The sequence below is a fragment of the Melanaphis sacchari genome, unplaced genomic scaffold (assembly GCF_002803265.2).
Source record: "Melanaphis sacchari strain LSU unplaced genomic scaffold, SCAv2.0 Contig2_pilon_pilon, whole genome shotgun sequence".
Lineage (NCBI taxonomy): Eukaryota > Metazoa > Arthropoda > Insecta > Hemiptera > Aphididae > Melanaphis > Melanaphis sacchari.
In genome coordinates this window covers 1070672-1092273 of record NW_020271173.1, presented here as the reverse complement: position 1 = coordinate 1092273, position 21602 = coordinate 1070672, and the positions used below count along the sequence as shown (strand labels likewise).

At 26.4% G+C, this 21602-nt stretch overlaps 1 protein-coding gene across 1 annotated transcript in view; it reads right to left on the bottom strand.

Annotated features, from left to right (window-relative positions):
• Window positions 1-1717: 1717 nt before the first annotated feature.
• The window catches only part of LOC112595999 (fatty acid 2-hydroxylase), a 38583-nt gene continuing 18698 nt past the window's right edge, over window positions 1718-21602 (bottom strand). The window contains exons 3-6 of the mRNA XM_025341434.1: window positions 14981-15147; window positions 5005-5137; window positions 2531-2650; window positions 1718-1897 (exon numbers count right to left, since the gene is read on the bottom strand). Of these exons, the coding sequence (XP_025197219.1) occupies window positions 1809-1897; window positions 2531-2650; window positions 5005-5137; window positions 14981-15147 (509 nt within the window). The 3' untranslated portion in view covers window positions 1718-1808. The remainder of the gene's footprint in view (window positions 1898-2530; window positions 2651-5004; window positions 5138-14980; window positions 15148-21602) is intronic.

Below are 21602 nucleotides of genomic sequence, written 5' to 3'. Positions count from 1 at the left end.
CCCTGATATTATAAATAACTGAGTAACACGATCCATTTAATTTTTTATGTTATGTATTAGTAAGACGGAGACAACATATGCAAGTCCTCTTAAAATATAAACATAATACTCGTATTATAATAAAATAGTGCAAAACATTTGAAGACAAAATAAGTATATTATTCTATCTGAGATTAGTAAAATTAGCCCAGTATAACATGGGAATGAACCGATACAAGAAGCGATGTGGTTGTGATAAATTCCTCAACACATTTAAGTCCTAAAAGTGGGATACTAGAATAAGTTTGACAGTCCGATTCTACGGGCTTACTTACTCGTATTTTTATACTGTTGATGATTAGTGGTGTGATCATAGGTTTAGGATTTACTTGACCAAGAACAAAAGCCGTTCATATATAAAAATTATAATGATAACAGTTGATTTAGTAAGTGTGTTTCATTATTTTTATACAAATATAAGCCATAACTATCTCTCACTAGCTTTTATGATTACAATCTATGTTTACTTCAATAAAAAATTTTGAAATACTTTTTACACTTCCATTTAAATATATTATTTAATATAATATAGCACCCTACATACACATAAAGATCCACGTAAAATAATTATTATTAAGTTAAAATAAAAAGAATAACAGATATAGTTTTTAAAATAATAAATGTCTTACGTAGTTTCGTTAAAATGACAACCCTATGTATGGATACATCCAGGTGTAGTTTAGCAGACAGGTATGGCTTCGGCGGGAACGTTATCGATTTATTTTTCTAAACAGTCGTAACAAATTATATTCTCAAAGCAAGAACACAATTCCTTCACAAATATTAACGTTTCATAGACGTAGGTATTAAAATAATTTATACTCACGAATTTAGTTCTATTATTGACAAGATTGTACAAAACATTTTGTAGATGTAATCACTTACATCCGTGATATAATGACGCTGATTACCACTCCCTATTATATTGGTAGGTAGGTTGAAAAAAAATTGGTTAACAGACTATGAATAATAGTAGGTAGTAAACATTAAACTATTTGAGAAAATATTGATCATTATTAATTGGCAAAAGGATAAGCGAAAAAATGAAAAAAATAAAATAATAATAATAATGGGAACTACAAACAATAGGCATAATAAATATGAATATATACACTATCATAGAAGACGTTGGTTGTAAAAATAGGTTTTTGTAACTATTGGACGTATTAGTTATCAGATAAATAGATCTCGTGAGGATAACTCGTAAAAAGCTTTAGCACACCAATCAGTTAAATCAGTCAAAGTATAAATAATATTGTTTTTATTATTTAAAAAGACAAAAAAAAAAACAATAATAATAATAATGATAATGTACAGAGTAACAACAAAACAGTTTTAAAGTTTTGTAATACCTTTGAACAAAATAGCAATGAAAAGCGACAATAAATACATTTATATATATATATATGTATATATATATATATATATTGTATGCATAACAAAATTAGATGAGTTACATTATATATAATATATCGTAATGTTATGACTGCTTCCGTGAGCGGATCATTATTTGTTAAATTATTAATTGTAATATTTGAGTTTCATTAGATAGGCACTCCGAGATTTGGTGTGATTTCTTTCCTTTATATCATAATAATAGTTATTATTATTATTAAATGTATATATCAATATATATATATATATACTTAATATATACATAAATGAATATATATATATATATATATAAGTATATTATAATTTAATTTCTCTCTTTTTTTTTTATATATATTATATTATAGTTTATAAGGCACGAGTTTACAGGTAGCAGGTTAGTACCATTTTAAACATCGGCTAAGCTTTTTCAGTGCAATTGCTGTGCCGAATATGTGGTCCCAAAATTGGCTGCTGATACCGAAACCTGAAACACATGGATAACGATGCCCGTCTATAATAAGGTTACATATACGTACTCGTATAAAGAGGGTGCACATGCATATTATATTATTATGTAATATATGTACAGATTGTATCACGGTCATATGATACCTTCATATGTAAAATTGTTAAATCCTTCTGATACACATCGTACATAATATAGTATAGATGAATAAAGCGTGAAATATAGTGGAAATTATTGGGGCTTACAGATACCATTTAACTACATTTTTTTTTCTTTTTTTACATTATATCTCTCTCCATTTTATCAAAATAACGTATCTTTTTCTGAATAATTGTAATTTATTTTAAATTAAAGTAATATTATGTATTATGATTTTTATGAAAACAATGCTAAAACACATTTTGTAAGTCAACGAATTAATTAAATATAGTTCTTCTAAACAATAAACATACAATATATTATGTAGAGTATTTTGAGGATTTACGAAATATTAAAATACCCTCACTTACATTGAGCTTCTCAATTTTTTGTATGAATTATAAGATAATAATGTACAAATGTAAAGGAAGGGGTAGCACTATATGCATATATGCATAAAATAAACATATTATGAATATTGACTATACTATTATATCGTGATCATATACTAACCGCTTTCGTGGTGTGCGAAATGATGTTGGTTGTGGTATCTTTTCATTGTGTACAGGTACGAGCCTTCCTTGGGACATCCGTAGTGTAAGTAGAAATGTATTAAATCATAAGTTACATAGCCTGCAAACCCGATTGTGTAAGATTAATGTCAATTTTTAACACGATACACTATAATAATACATTATTGAACTTGGCGTACTATAATTATATTACCTACACTCAGACAATAGATTTATTGTGCGTATTTATTTATTTTTATTTTAGTACAAAAAAGGAATATTACTTATATAACTTAGACTAGTTATATCACTACCTTCTGTCAAAGAGCTTAATTATGGCGTAAATAATAAATTGAAACTACCTAATATTAATAGATACTATACTTGCATGATAGAGTTAATTTATTTAATAATTTTTAGTTTAGGTCAACATGTATCAAATACACCTCTCCTAGAATTTCGTCCATCATATATTATTGACGGCATAAATATTTGACTTCTTTTTTATAAATGCAATAAAGTTAAACCAAACAATAAAATTACAAAATAATTACGAAGTTATGATTTTATATATTTTGTCTTGTCTGGTTTGGTGTGAAGTGTTGAATTAAATTACTTCGACTAATTATTATTGTTGTAATAAGATTCTTTACATTAATTAATTCATGATGGCTAATGTATGATGCCATATACTTTAATACTGGCTAGACGTGTAAAATGTGTAAGACGTGTGAACGAAAAAAAAATTACAGGTAAAGAGTTAAGACCTCAAAAAAAAATATTAAGTTCCTTGTTGCATTCTAATGATTATTGAAATATTAAATTAATAACATACATATATCAATGAGTAAAAATAGCTTATTTAAGAATTTCTCTAAAACTTTACTTTGCAAATCTCGTTGACCAGACATCACTACTGCTTATCGTTATATTTTTGTACCACTAATATATTTTTAATTTTTCTTCTACTTAATTTATGTGATTAAATAAAGAGGATGCAGTTTTGTCAGCACTTTTGTTATCAAATCTATAGAAACGTTCAACAATTTTGTTTTCATTTCATGAAAAATATCTCAGTGTTATCGATAATTGTGATTTAATTTGTCAAGCATAATTACCACGTATTGTATATTTTGAATTTTATTAAAAATTTCATGATTAATAATATCAGCAACAAAATGTATTATATATAATATTGTATAGAAACAGAAGTACTTCGTAAAATAGAAAATATATCTTTTTTTGTCTAATAATGTATTAATCCTAGCAGTTGATTATGATATATGTTTATATAGATACATGAATCTGATTCAGTAAGTTTTTAACAACTGTATTCAAAAGATTTAAATCATCATACCCTTGATTGTTCCAATTTTTTTTTGTTTTTTTTTTTTAGAAAATAGTAAACAAAATCAACAAAAAAATATATTCGATAATTCACAACTGCATAACTAATCAGACAAGTATATTATAAAGTTCTTTATGAAAATTTTTATTTTTGTTAAAATGTCAAGATCTGGACAAAGTTTACCATTTTCAATTAAAACTTTTTTTTCAGTAAATTAAATTCTTGAAAAGCATTTTTGTTTTAATTGATTTACAACTTCACTACAACTACAAAATATTGTACATATGGAATAAGTTTAATTTAGTTTATACTAAATTTATACAATTAATTTTAATGCAATAAAAATTAAACGATACGAATAGTAACAAAAGTATTTTATTCAAAAATAAATATTTCATTGCCTTTAATTATTAGTCATTAACCTGATAAAAAAAAAAAAAAAAATCATAAAACTGAGTAATAACTGATGCACGAAAATAGACAATACAATACTAGAGGCTAGGCAACCCGCAACAAAATTCTAGACCATTGGCCACTCGTTACTGACTGGTCGTGAATTCCAGTTTCTACGACTTGGTCTAGTATTAACTATTAATATTGTATCGAAGTTGGCCGACAATATCACGACAAATTACGATTATGGGATATTAGATATCACGAGTCGTTAAAAAAATTAACGTCATACACTACATAATATATATTCCATAATTTGCCATCGTAGTTGCAGTCTGTGTATGGTCAGGTTTTGAATTAAAAATAATTTATTAGTTGATTATTATTTTTATATTTTATAAATTAAATTATATGACTATATTATATTTTATACGCATTAAAGTATTATACACATTAAGGGCGTTAAAACACAACGTGCACACCCAGAGAAAATGCCATTGATAACATAGTAATTTTAAAGAAACATCGAAATATTTATATTTCTGAGATAATATTTTCTTATAAATTGTTACGTCTATTTCGTTTAATTGGGGTAATATGACCTAATATGTTGGTTCCTTTTAAATGCACTACTACTTGCATTAAATGTATGTCTTTACATTTAAAACACGATGACATACAAGGCTTATATAGTATTATAATATACCATTTTGATGACATTTTATCACACTTACCCGCAATCATACCGGCCAATACCAGCGGAGCCATCCAATGAGGAAACAACATCAGATATATAGCGTAAGCAGCCGATATGAGTACTGCGGCCGGTCCCGGCGGAAACAATAACCGTCGGTCGTCGAATGGCACCTGTTTGCAGAATAAAACAAAACAACCTGTATTAAATAAACTATCATTTAATAAAATATAAAAATTTAATCTTTCTTTTATATTAAAGATTAAAACAAGGATTAACATAAAAAGTATTGAAAAACTCAGCTGCAGTGAATGGATTTCAGCTCTCCACCATTATATACACCGCAAATATATGGAGTGAAAATTTGCAGTTTTTTTTGTAATTTAATAATTGACTATAATGCAATATATTTATATAAATATTGTACGAAAATAATTGTGGTCACGTGTAAAACAACGTTTTTCAACATTTTTAAGTTTAAATTTAGTGGTTCACCGCACAATACGGTAGTAGATGAAAAGGGCTTGACTAAATTTAAATACTTGAGGAATCAAATTATTCATTAAGGGGTAAGATTTTTCACATATAAACTTAATTAAGCCATTACACTTTTTATACAAAGAATTTTTTTTGCGAAACTTATTTTTGCTATAAAATATTTCCAAACTCATTTTAACTTTCAAGTATAAAAACTATGCCATGATATTTGCAAACAAAAAAAATAAAAAAATACGCGTGTAATTTTTTTCCTGATACATATTTTGCTCAAGCTAAGTGTTATGAAATTATAAAAATATAAAATCTTTTGTATAAATCATAAATATTATTTCATTATAAAGTTTGTTAGTAAAAATATGTGGAACAATACCACTTCATTTATATTAAAATATAAGTAAGTAAAAAATATATTTATACAATTTATGGTGATTCTGGTTGGTATGTCAGATGTGATACGGTTTAATTAATGGAGTGGGAAATTTTTTTTTTGTTATTATTTAATGTGTAAAAGCGATTAATCATCATATTTTAAAGATTTTCTGATCGAGAATAAGTTTATTATAAATTCATGAAACTTAGTGGTACTTAGTAGGTACCTATTATTAGAATAAAAATGTGCATATATATCCCTGCAGGATAATGGACATGTTTGTGTATATTGTTAATGGTTGGAATATAATAATATAGTATTAATAACGCTGTAGCAGGTATGCGTGACTTATATAATAAAACAAAGGTAGGTCACTTTGAAGTTTGATGCATATATATACAATATACATAGATTTACAAATATATTTTTTCTACATAGAATTGTTATCATTCAGCCGAAAGTTTTAACAGTATATTTGACATAAAAACGTACATAATTTCCTTCGAGTTTTACTAATGGAAGGTCATCCGTCAGGGCGTTTCAAAGTGAATTTTCCGGCAGATTAAATTATTAAAAAGGAATTTATATATTATTAAGTAATATTTATTTAAAAACTACTTAACATAGTATGCGATCTACATATTTTACATATCAATAAATATAAAGACAACCTATGCATATTTTATATAATATAATATTATATTATTATAAATATAATTTATTAAATATGTTACACATAATAACATCGGTACCAATGGAATAACACTTTACTGATAAAAGAACGTTTTAATTGTGTAAAGATGGACGTGTTATATGAGAAATTTGAATGATGAGCTAGTGGATTACCAATTTTAAGATCAATACTATACATATTTATGTATGCATCGTATCGTCATCTAGTTTAAGTTATAATATTATTGTTTTCTACTTCGTTATATTGAAATGCATATAATATGTTTATTATAATATATTTAAATACAATTGGTGATGATTTATTTTTAAATTTAAATTAACGAAGACGTGTTGGAAATATATCCGGTACAGATACGGTGTCAATACCTTCGGAAAACAGGTCGTCTTATGATCTTCATTAAGAACCGATCATACTTCAAGTATACTCTGTATAATAAAAATAACCAAGAAACATTTATACATTTCATTAAATTTTAGGAAAATAAGTTTGTATATAACAACAACTTTCGAAAATAACAGTTGCTGTATCACTTTTGATTTCCCAAATGTTGTATTCACAGTTTGATGTTTAGTGTGATTTCCCTGAAGTGTATCGATCATTGCGCTTATTGTCAATCCTGAATGTGAAACAGATAATTATCAACTACGTTTACTCTTCGAACTTCAAAGTTGGAATGATCGTAGAACTTTGGAGATCGATGAAGCAGGTTTTGTTTGTTAGTTGATTGAAAGTGTACTATAATTTTTCGCAGACATCCCGTTAAATATTAGACGTTGATTTTTATTAGTAATTATCGATATTAGTATATTATAAATATCATAATTAAATACAATTTTTACAACACGACATTGTAACAAATTATTTAAATACAATTCAATCACGTATACAACAATAATGTATGTTTACGACTAAACATGCCGTCGCATTTACTCTCACTTTGATCACAATTTTTTTGTGCGAGCCGGATGCTTCTTTTTTTACAATTTTCAATTGTAAAATGACTACAACGACGTGACGTCAATAGATAAAGTATCGATATAGATGAAGGCCATTATCATGGTTGACTTACTATTTATTGATGCCATGTACTTAATAACGATGTGTATTTTTGATATTTTCAAATGCTTTAATGTTTTTACAACAATTTGAAAATATTTTGAGAGAAACTTTATGAAATTATAATTTAAAGCTTAAGTTATAAGAATTAAAAATTTTATACATTTTAACTTGATAAAATGAACTTTGAAAAAACTTGCAATTTTTACAAACTTTTTCTTCAACATTTGAATTTCAAATTTTTATAAAATAAATTATACTTAAATATTTTTAACATTTTTGAAATTCTGCAAGAAAAACATATGTAGGACCTTAAATTAAAATGGTAAGCTTTTTGATCAAGAGAAACTTTACATTTATTCCTGCCTGGAAAAAAATCGGTTATATCAAAAACTGATACAACATAAATACTCCATTTTTCTGTATTTCTCAATTTTATCAGTTATCGTTTTGTTAGAATAAAAATAATAACATAGGTATTAGTTATGTAATCATGATTATTATGTAGTAATATGGAATCTATGTTTAAATAGTGATTAATTAAAAGTGGTCAATGTTTTAGCAGTGTACAATAGTTTATAGTTTTCTAAATTAAGTAATCAATAAATAATAAAAATAAAATCATTTAATTAGTAGGCACAAATAATATGCAACATAATACATTTTGATAACGATTGTTGTTCTGCGACTAATTATTTAATTTTTAACGTTGATTTGAATTTTAATCACGAGGTTCATATAATCATATCACAAAGTTGTACCAAGTGGATTTTAGTTTTTAAGATATCTAATTAATTTTTGTGCTATTTAGATTAAAAAACGAAAGTCTAATTTAAATAAAATATTATTATTTATAATTAATAAATTTGAAATAATTAAATAATTATTCTAGGAACCGAGTATGTTACATGTAATGGCTTTTTTCAAAATTCAAACCTAACCTAGAAACTCTTTAGAAGAGTATAATATAGGTAATGTAGTTTATTAAATAAACACTAAAAAAATAGCATTTATTTTAGTTACTGTTCTACTTTCTAATACTTAATATACCCAAAGCACAAATGTAAATTATTTAATAAGCTTTTTTATTAACAGCTTTAACAAACTATCATATAATAAATAACTATTGAGAAGAAAATATAAATATTTTAATTGAATAAGAAAAGGAAAAATGGAAAGTTTTGTTTTTTTATTACTTTAATGAGAAATAGTTTTCTTTGTTTAACTTGTAGAATAAATTATATTCAATTAATAACGGTTGTTTAAAAAAACTACGTTTAAAATAAATATAAGATAAGACATCCAACTAATTTAAATCTGAGAAAAAAAATTCGATTTACTTTGTTACGCGATATAAAAATCGTCGAAATTAGATAAATAAACATTAAAATACCAAGTGGTTAGTACTAAAGAAAAAAATGTCTGAGATCCTATAAGAATATACATTCAAAATCTTATGTTGGTGAACAAAACTATTGATACCTGAATAGCAAACACCGGGATCAAATATTACTACTAATGCAAAGCTGGGGTTGCTTTAGAAATACACCATGGAGCAAATCGTCCTTTAATGGAAGAAAATTCTTTAAATTCTATTGTATCTATAACATTTATATCATATAAAATAACAAAATAGCTATCAATATTTTACATTTTATTTAATATAACAAAGAAAACGAGTATATGGTATATTGTACTGTTTAATATTTTTTTTTTTTTTTTTATAAAATACTTAATAAATTGTAAATAAATTAATATGATAAATAAATTAATGAATCAAGAGATAACATATATTATTGAAAATTAGTTTAATTTTTATCCAGTCATGTGTAACAGAATCCATCAGTTAAAACTAATACTAAAACTAAAATTCTATAAATTTAAGTATAAAATTAATTTAGATATTATATTTATTTTCTATGTACTAAATAAAAATGTAAAACTTTGTTATATGTTTAATGTTTGTTAAGGTAATATTTAAACGTTTATTGAACCGGATGTATGAACAGAGAGCATAGTTTGCATACAAAATATATTTCTTTATATGCTTAGCGTCGTCTCGCATAAAACATTATTAAATTAACTGATAAAATTACGGTGGTTCGAAATATTGTATTATGATTAATTTTATTTTATCATTTCTGTAGACATGAATAAACCGAAATTTTTTACGTGGATGAATGTTTGTAAAACATATACAGTAGTACATTAAAGATATATGGAATACTTGAGTGTTTGAAAGATTTAATTTATACTAAAGAAATTTTGTAAACCAAAAATACTTATGTATGGTAGGGTACTTGGCATTTCACAAACCCAACGATTTGTTGGTCAAAATATTGTACAAAATACATTTCTTCGATAGTATATTAAGCAGGTGTGAAGTTTCCGAGATATTTTGACTGGATTTTTTTTACACATTGCTTTTGAAAACGAAAAAACCATAAATTTCAAAGCTCTGAAAGTCTGAAGTTTATATGTTTGGGTGGTAACCGTCGTCATTTTGAAGGATTCTCACTGACGTAGGACACTAGGACGCCGAGAAATCGATTGAACACGGACCGGACAAGGGTGAATCGGGAAAATATAGCTTTTTGCTTCTCATTCTGAATAGGTTACACGAATCGTGTTAGGTCCGAAAGCATCTTTACCCTTATTTTCTGTTTTATTGTACTCAAAAACCCACTAAATTACAGTGCGCCGTATCGATCCAAAAATGAAAAACCCACGTAAAATTGTCATTCATTGTTATACTGTTTTTTTATGCAGCATGTATCTGAATATTATAACATTTTTGTCAGCGGTTATTTATAATACTAAATTTTTATATTAAGTGGATGACAGTATTTTCAGTTTTCAATATTAACATACTAGTAGTATTAAGTATTTGTCAATTAATCATGTTCTATTTAATATACATACCTACTAAATTTAATAACTTTGAGACAAAATGCATGTTAATTTAATTTTGTTACTAATCAAAGTTTAAATTGCCAAACTAAATTAGGAATTAGGGCAGAAATACATTGAGCATTGCAGATACAATCACATGCAGCAGTAATTTCGCATGTTTTTCAGTTAATTTGTAAAGTAATTTATTTTATAGTTTTAATAGTCATATACACTTACACGTTGAGGCAATAAACATAACAATAACTGCTCTAGTTTATATACTGTTTATCAAACAAAATAATTCAAAACAAATAGTTTAAAATTATTTAAATAAAATATATTAATTTATATGTCGAAAAAATAAATATTATTTCAAATTAATTGAGTTTACCTGCTTTTTCAAATAATTACATAGTAAATACCAACCATAATTTATAACAGTTTTCTAAGTGATGGAAATAAAAAAATAAACCAAGTCTTATATTATTTTATCTGAAGAAATCGTAAATTAAGAGAAAAGTTTTGATACACTGAATTTAAACGAAGATATCAGATCGAGGATATTAATATTTTGTAATAAATGAATGCTTGCAGATAAAATTCAAGATACAAATATTTATGTTTAAATTAATGTACCTAATAAGTAATTTTATTTTTATAGTTTCTATAAATATATTTATTTATTTTAGTATTCTAATAACTGGATCGGATAAAGATACCAGCAGTTTTAAAACTTAACAAAAAATTAAAGTACTAAATCAAATTTAACACTTATGGATACCTTGTATTTTTTTTTTTAACAATGTTATTAAACTTTTAATATACAGAACAAATTTAATTATATATTCTTTGATATAGTTTAAAATAATTTTATGTTATGAATGGAAAATATATTTACTGTTTATCATCGTCATTCATCACTTAAATACTAATACCGTAATACGTAATAGACTATAATAAATGTAAATGTATTTAGGTGTAGATGACGTAACACAGTACTATAATCAATAATATAATAAAATATATTATAGATTTTATAGTCTATAGGTGCATCATTAATTTCAACACACACTCATTTAGAAATATATTTAGTGAGATGGAAGTTTTTATTTCTGTAAAGTTGTGAAATATTGCGTAAATTATATAGTAGGTATATTTTATTATAAAATCTGTAAATATATTATTTTTACAATAAGCATAAGTGTTGTTAGAAATAATGTAAAAGTATAAAATTTTACTGACCAGTTTGTTAAAACACCTACACCTTTTTATATCATATGCCCATTTGTGTCTATTTTAATTTATTTATTATATTGTAAATTTATTTTAACTTAAATAAGAAAAATTTATGTGAACACGAGTCACATTACGTAAACATATAACTAATTGGGTTTAAATTAAGGATTAGGTATTATTTTATAGAATAATTAATTTAAAATTATTTCAATTGTCAATGATAATCTTTTGATTTTTGAGATAATTAATTTATAAAAAACAAAAAAAGTTTTATAATTTCTACTTAGATCTACATTCACTGCTTGTTTATACACATTCTAAGAATGTAAAATTATGCAACTATGATTATTAAATTATAAGAGTACCTAAATAGACACTTTATATTTTTGATACCTGTGTATCTTTCTTCATAATATTGTATAATATTACTATACGGCTTCTTTAATAAAGAATATTGTGTAATCACTAACCAGATTTATCTTATTAGTGAAATCGGTAATTTAGTAGTAAGAAAAATAAATTACCATAGCTCTATTAATTAAATTCCTGAATATAAATAGAAATAAATGGTAAAAATTATAAATTAAACGCAACCATTTTTCACTTTAATAATTAACAAATTAGAAATAAGAAAAATATTGATAATATTAACTATTATTACACATGTTAATTATAGTTTGGTTTTATTACTGTTTTCATTTTTATTACTTTTAATTTAAAGTCATAAATTTTCTGTTTGTTATTGACGAAATATTTCATTGATTAAAATTGAATTATATAATCATTTTATCACGTGGTTATGTTATTTTTCAAAATCAATAATTAACAACAATATAAAAATAATTTAACTGTTTTAATTTTTTTTTTTTTTTGTGTTATTTTAACAATCCTTTAATTATATCTTATAGAATTCACACCCGTATTCTACGGTATCCATAGAGCACTTTTAACTGAACATAGAAAAAAAAACAATTTAAGAAATTTTACAATTAGTATCATAAAAATAAATTAACATCATAAAATTTACACACACACACACACACACACACACACACACACACACACACACACATTATACGATAAATCGATGTGTCCACTATTTCTAATGGCAGTCAAAATACGATTATTTAGAACTAGTACTTTAAATTAATATTATTGTTTTAATATTAAACATATAATGTTCTTAATTAATCAATTTCAAGCTTTTAATTTACAGTAACTAATTCTTAAAATGCAGTATACTTTATAATATTAATACTTATGTTATTTAAATATTTCAAACTAAAATAACATAGAACTGCATTAAATAATAAAATTAAGATTACAAAAAATAAAAATATATGCAAAAATTATTTAATTGATTTTTATTGCTGCTTTGAAGTTTGAACAAATCTAAACAAGAAATAATCGTTAATACAAAAATGTTGCCAATCACTAACAATTATTCGAAATAAAATATTATATTTTAAGGAAACACTTATAAAAGGTCATCAAAGCAATTGATATACTCATATATTATTATTATTATATGAAATATATACAATTATAAATAAATAAAACTACTACAATAAAATTGAAGGCGTTAAACTGATAATTTTCAAACTGATGTTAATTCGTTCTACTTTAAAATCATTAACGGTAACCAATCAGACGATTTAACTAACAACGGATACAAATATACAATATAGGTAAGTGTTTTGAATGTTTTAAAATTATGAAGCATAAAATAACACAAGTCAATAGACCAAAAACTTCTTTCATTTTGAACAAAAATTAATTAACTTTTATTGAACAATTTTGATTAACCTTTTTTACTACAAATTATTATATAAGTGTAATTGTAGTTAAAATATTTTACGTTCAATTTATTAAAATTTCAAATCACATTGTAAAAGATTAAAAATAATTAACTTAAAATATCTATATAAGAAAATGATCAATTAATATAAAATTAATTCAATATTTACCCATGTTTTCAATTTAATATAAATATATTGTACTTACAAAATCACTTATGCTTGAGTTAATATAATATAATTTTCGTTTCTAGTACCTATGTAAAATTAGATTATTTAAATCGACAGTAATGATACAATTTATAAAAGTGACCTCTGTCTAATCTTTTATAAACCTGTCATTAATGCATTTTGATAATAAATTAATTCATGTACCTATGAAGGAAAAATTCTTAACTATAGATAACAAAACAGAATAGTGTCTAATATTTCTTTTCATTTTATAATAATACTCTTATTTAATATATATAATTCGATCAATAATACGTAAAGGTAAAAATGTCTCTTAAAGATTTTTACTCAATATTTATTAATAATATACTGAAGTTGTTCTGTATAATATCGATTACGAGTACATACCTATTTTAAACAATTAAGTAATAAGTAGTATATTTTAAATTAATAACTCGTTTAGGGTGATTATGGATTTTTATTCATAAATAAAAAATAATCCGTTGGATATCGGATAGATCAAACTGAATTCGTTAATAATTCAAAATTATCATTATTTTAACGGTGTAGAGCGAAATGCAAATGTAATATAGAATAATAAATTATCATTTATCAGTAATCACATTCTGTTAAAATTAAAAATAATAAAATTTTTAAATATTTTAAATTTAGATGAATGATTAATTTTAGAGTTTAATAAGAGAGATTATATTTTAAAATTTTGTAGATTATATTTTAATTGCTTATAAACCTTGAAAATTTTAAGTCATATTATTTAATTTATTATTATTCTTAATCAATATTCTATTTATTTTAATATGTGCAGCAATAACTAACAAGTAATGAGCTTCACCCGAAAGAATTGACTCATCACAGCTTAATATGCATTCTTAATAAATAATAAACTAAAAACAAAGTACACCTGAATAATTTAAAATCGCCCTAAATTACCAACATTACTTTCAAGTACTATAATAAATTTTATAGTTATAGATTTATCATGTTATAGCAAAATTAAGATTTTTTTTTAAATATCATTTTTATATTTATTAAAATAAGAGTTATATATAACAGCGTTTCATAAAGATGATTAGGTACTCAAAGTAATTTATTCCACCAAAGACTATCACATTAATTTGTATACACATATACATTATACATAGTAATAATGTTGAGTGTGTGCTCACCAGTGAAATAAGAGCTTATATTTTATTCTATTATTATAATATTATGACTTGTTTAAAAAAACTCATTTATTTAAGCACACTAGTAGACTGAGATAATATAACACATATATACATGCCTTGTGATGTAGTCCATGAATGCCAAAATGCAATGTGATAAGTAATGGTGAGTTATCTGGAGGCTGCAGATGAAACAACCAACGGTGAATGGTGTACTCAATGAGAGGCCATAAGAGTAATCCCAAAATAGTTGAACTTATGACCAACGTTCCTATTGAAAAATTATCTAAAAAAAAAAAAAAAATACGTTTATTACTCATCATATGTTATGCGTCTAATCAGTAATTAAATATAGGTAGTATTAGAAAAAGTGTTACAAGTTTATCCAAAGAATAATGATAATAATTTAAGTTATATAATGATGAAGGGTTGTTATTAAAAAACAGTTAAGCCGCTTGATTTTAATGCAAAGTAAATATTGGTACTAAAAAATAGCATTACGTAATAAAAATTATTTTAAAATTTAAACTGATAACTTTTGATACCATACAATTTTTATCGCAATAACTACAAATTTTTACTGCACATGCACTAAATGTTAATGCGGGAGCGCCCACAGAAAATAAGTTCAGTGGGTGCAACGGGCAAAAAACAAAATTTACTTTACCTAGTATATCTATGTTTATATTTTATAAGTTTTTTCAAACTTGTATTTTAAAGCATTTAATCTGAGTATTAAAATATTGTCATTCTTTTGAAGTTGCGTCAAAAAATTTAAAAAGTCCAATTTTTCTAAATAAGTAGTTAAAAAATTTCAAATTGTTTTTATTTTAATTTTAAATTAGTTATTTCGTAATATATTCAAGTTAAGAACAATCTCTGAAAGTAACAAGTTTGTAAGTGCAATGGTCAATATTTGATTGTTCCATCTTATTCTAACCATACTAATATTAAAAATATTTAATATTATAATTTAAAATACAAAATGTGCAACCATAAACCTTTTTACGGGTACTCCTGTTGATGTGACATTCCAATTAATTAATTTTTCGTCTATACAGCATATACAATTCTGCCGAGTACACCTAAATAAATTTTTATCAGACCGAATAATTTCAATCGGAACAATAACTACTAATAGACAATAACTAGCGGTCGTAGTAATATAACATGAATGTGATTGATACAGATTCTAGCATATAATAAAATATGGCATAGAATAAATGAGGAAGTGTTATAAAATCACCTACACTTATTATTTAATTTATACCCCAGTTTTAGGGTTATCATAAATACATTAAAGTGTGTACAATCGAAATGGACTTTAAACCACCAAATTATAGACGGCGTAGACTATCATGAATCATGAATAATACTCGAGAAATTAATAAGTCACCGACCATTAAGTAGAATTATATATATGTATATATAACTTTGATACCAAAGTCTTGTGCATTGGGTTATTGATAACTCAAATGTAAGCTAAAATATGCTCTCTGATAAATATTATTTTACAATCAGCAAGACCGAGTAAGAGTCTAAGTACTTTACGCTGATAAAAAATTATTTAGTCTAATTTCAAAACCATTTTCTATGTACTAAAATATATATTTTAACGACTTTTGATTTATTTGAAAACATTTTATGTTGTAGATTTTTTCTCTTAATATAAATAACATAAATTGATAAGTATTATCACAATAAACTTATATATACATATTACATAGAATCTCATAACATTTTCAGCCAAACTTAAACTTCTCTTTATAACTATTTAGGTTCACTAAAAGTTATATTTAAATATATATCTAAAATAGGTAATATTAAAATCAAATTAAAATAATTTAATACCTATAAATACTAGATACTAAACTACAAAATACTTTAACGATTTATTTTTAAATATCAACACTACTAGAATATTTTAGCATAAAATAGTTTGGTCAAATAAAAATACATAAATCTACAAATTAAATTCAATTGTGATTATTTTGTTTTAATTCCCAGCTAAGTGTCACCAAAGGGTGATTTCTTACTTCAAAATATTTATGTTACTATTATAATATCATATATACTTATTGTGCTACGTTGTAGAGATTGTGTATTTCTAATTGTAAAAAAAAAAAAAATATCTTGTAAATATTTTCACCGGTATGATATTTCAATATTATTTTGGAAACAATTTTTGATTTTTTTTTATAGAAACAATCGTTAATTTAAAACCTTATTTATAATTTATCAAGAATATAAATGGCTTTTATGATGCATTAAATACCTAAAAACTAGATATTGTTAAACTATATAATATGGTATATAATAACTAAACGACTAAATAAGTAATAAATCTTTAACCATACGTTTTAAGAATACAAAACATTAGGCAACTAATACAAATAATAAATATTTAAAAAATCATATTATTAATGGGATATGGTGTGGATAGTGTGGTGTAATGTTTAGCCACATTCATTAAATAATATAGCGGTAATGCACCATCCGGCATTGCTAACTCTTGACTACTCAAATTTTTAACTACGTATTCATGTCCCACATATTATGGAAATACGTGTTACAAAAACCTACAGCCTACAGTACTACACCTTACAGTAATAATTATAAAAATCTTACAGCTAATGGCCTGAATTGTCGAAGTTTAATTAAGAAAAATAAATAATTTCTATCAGCTATTCAAATACTGTTATGTACATAGAGGCGTAGTTATTTTATATATAATGTACATTATAAAAATAAGATATGATTGTTTTGTACGGCTATATCTTAAGTTCTACAGAAATAAATTGCAGTCATTCTTTTGTAAAAAAATGTATAAGGTCCACTATTATTGATAGTGGTTTATTATACTTATAACTAAGGAACGGATGTTTATGCTCTAAAAAATTTTAAAATATGCATGCGATTATGCACTATAAAGTATAAAAATATGCATAGAATTTATTAAAAATATGCATCAATAAAATTTTTTATTTCTTAAAAATTTAAAGTAATAAATTATTAATAGGTTATTTAAAAAATAAAATAAAATTCATTATTATTATTAAAATTAAAAACGATGTTTACAAACTTCTGTTGAGTTTTTTTGTTAATCTGAAAATCGACTATTCCCGGTTGACGCAAATATTATATGGGCGATAGACCTATAGCCGCGGGAAATGTTGATCTATTAATATTAGTCTTATCGATTCCGTTAATAATATAATATAAAAAAAACCACACATATGCACTAAAAGTAAGATGAATGTAGAAATATGATCAAACAAGTAAAAATCGAACAAATATGCAAAAATATGCAAAATTAAATTGATAAATTTGAATTCTTTGAGTGATGAAACAAATTTCTATCGCACTCCACATTAATTTAGATGTTATTAAAAAAATATAATCAATGCATAAACATCTGCTCCTTACTTATAATATATTATACTACCTATAATAATATTATCAGTAATAGCACAGAAGTGAATATAATTATTTTTTTAATTTTAAAATATTCCTAAAAATTATAAATAAGTAATCAAATATTAAAAAAAAAATAGTAGGTATTTAATATATAGGTAATAATAAAAATAATAATAATTATTATTATTATTAATATTATTTAGGTAGGTATGCAAACAAAATTAGAATTATGATAGAGGCTAAAATCCTGGAAAATCTTTTAACATTTTATCAAATAAATCTTAATCACCATATTAATTCCACTATGTAAGATTCTAGACAATTATATCTATTCCTCGACTTTTTTGTTATCCCATTTGACTAAACTCCACAATTTATATGCCAGGATCAGAGTCAGGGTTCACAAAATTGTATCTACGATTTACTTGATAATATTGAAATCCTTGTGCATTTATTATGTATTAAGTTAATTAAAACAGATAAAATTGACAAATAATAATTAATACAAATTGTCATCTCGAAATGGTGACTAAACGCTGTGATATCAAAGCGCTTAAACTAGGGTTAATTAAACAATTATAAGTTAGTATCAATAAACTATGGTTATTGTTTTTATTATGATTGTATACAAATCATGAATAAAAATTATGGATATTAAAAAAAGTCCAACAAGTGTTCATCGTATCTATCTAAATAACTATTTTATTTTGGTTTATAAAATGGTATTTTAACATAATGTATATAATGTTCTATCGAATAATTATTATTTATATAATATTGTATAGGTATTTTATATAATTTAATAACTGAATAAAATAAAATATCTATAGTTGACAATTAAATATTAGGGAACCTTCAAAAAAATATTTTGTTTTAAAAACTCCAACATACACAACTAGACACTTAATTTGATTAGCTCATTGAATGCTTGATCATAAAAAACATTCCATTAAGATTTAAAGACCTCATAAAATTAAATAGAATATTTTGTTTCAAATAACAATCAAATTACATAAATAAAATAATATTACTATAATATTAAATTTTAAATATAATTTTTCACAATTTGTCAATCAAACGTATGTCACGTGTAAAACCATTAAAACGTAGGTATGTAGATGCAGGCGGATGAAAGTTGATTAAAACATACTGAAAACGGAAATCAACGATTTACAAATACAAATAAACACTAAGAGATAAAGAAAATCCAGTGTTTAAATAATGACTAAAAAACTAAAACTAAAAAAAAAAATAAAAAAATTGAAAGATAAACCACGTATATGGATTATTTTATAGGTTGATACGGGGTGTAGATGTCTGACATTAACCGTAATAGTAAATGTAATTTATTTTTTACGAGAACCACATTTTCCGAGTCATTAAATGTATATTGTGTATACTCTATACATAGCGGTGGCGTAGGGAAAAAAATCAAATTTAACGCGACCCGGAGAAATTGTCGATTTATCAATCGCAAATGATAATAATAAAAAAAAAAAAAAAAATCCTCCAACAACCTAAAACCGAAAACGACCCGATAATAATCGCGGCGATAAATAAAACAGCACTCTGGTGGCGCGCGCGTATATTTTAACCGCGATGCCGTCTGTGGATCGGACGCGCGGCGAAGTGGTTAGGTACAGCTTGAAGCGATGAAGCAGCAATAATAATAATATTCATAACGCGACGACGACGACCGACAAAACACGCGTTTCGTCTCGGCCACGGCGGCGATCGGGCCCCGCTCTACAGCGGCACTACGACAATATAACAATACATAAATGTATATATTTTTTATAGAACTATAGGCGCGCGCGTGAAAATTCAACAGGGAATCGGTCAAGCGCATCGGTATATCATAATATTAGCGCCGAATGGCGGCGGCGGCGCGACGACAGGACGCCAACGCGGCCGTGCTGTACGTCGAAGGGACGAGGGTAGCGCGCGCGCGTATCGCAACGTTATGGGCTGCGGGTTGGAAATTATATATTATATAAATACACGCGCGCGCGCACACACACTTATTGGCGCGCACGCGATAATAATAGGTTTGTGGAACGTCATGCGGCGTACGCAAACTGCATGACCGTAAGCACACGATACACGCGTACAATGTATATATAAAAATATAATAATATTATAATGACGGCGGCGCCTGCTTCGATGTGTACACATCACGACTATATAACGGCCGCTGGGAGATCGATACGGCCACTCGCCGCCGCCACCAATAGTTAGGCGGGACGGCGTGTTTTTGCGCCAGCGTGTGGTGCAGTGTGTGCGCGCTATAAAGGGCGCCGCCTCCACCACCGCAGGGATTGCGCGAGTTACCGGCGACTTGGCGTCTGCCGCAAGCCGCCAGACCGGCGACAGGCGCGGCGCCGAGACGCCGTCGCCGCCGCCTCTTCTCTTCACCGCCCCCGACCCGTTACACAACGATAACCGAGCGGCGCGCAATAAACTCTGTCACACTGCCGCCGCTCGCAAAGCAAAATAATTACTATACATTATAATATTATTATACGCACGTAACGCGGGCGACGTGATAGAATGTACGGGAGACGGAGGGGGAGGGGTTTCCGATGTGGGTGACGGTATATTATTATTATTATTATTATTATATACACGTGCCGAGCGCGGGTGGGTGGCAGCAGGCTCGTTTTCGCGTGTTCGTCGGGTATCGACGTAGACGCGGCGCGGCGCAGATCTCGGCAATAGGAATCCCGTCTCGTCCGCGTGCGCGCACCACTATATACAATTATTATTATTATTATTATTATTATTATGATGCCTGGTCGGAGGATGAGGTCCGCCGCCTCGCGGAATGTAAAACTCGAGATAAAAGTCACCCGACGGTCCGACCGCGCGCGTTCCGCCCATTAGAGGAGTTGCGCGGCTGAACCTGTTGAACGAACTCGAACGCGTATTCTCGTCCGCCATCGCCGCCGCCACTGCTCGTTCGACAAGTGCACGGCGGTGCGAGGTCAGTGTCGTTTTATAATATTATATTATCATTTCGCCCTATACGTGCGTATTATATCAATTTTATAATATTACCCTCGTGACGATAACGCGCCCGACGCCACCCGCATATCACACGTTATATTCTACGCCAAATTATACATTTATTGTACCCACATACGCGCCCGGCCAGCGCCACACAAACGGGGGTCGGGTGAAAGGTATCTGAGATTTTTTTTTTTTTTGTCACGATACGACTTGTTATTATTTTGTTTCCAACCCCATTCGACCCGACCTACCAACACTATACATAGCAACTAGTCGTATGTTATAATACACGCGACACCTGTTATATTATATTAA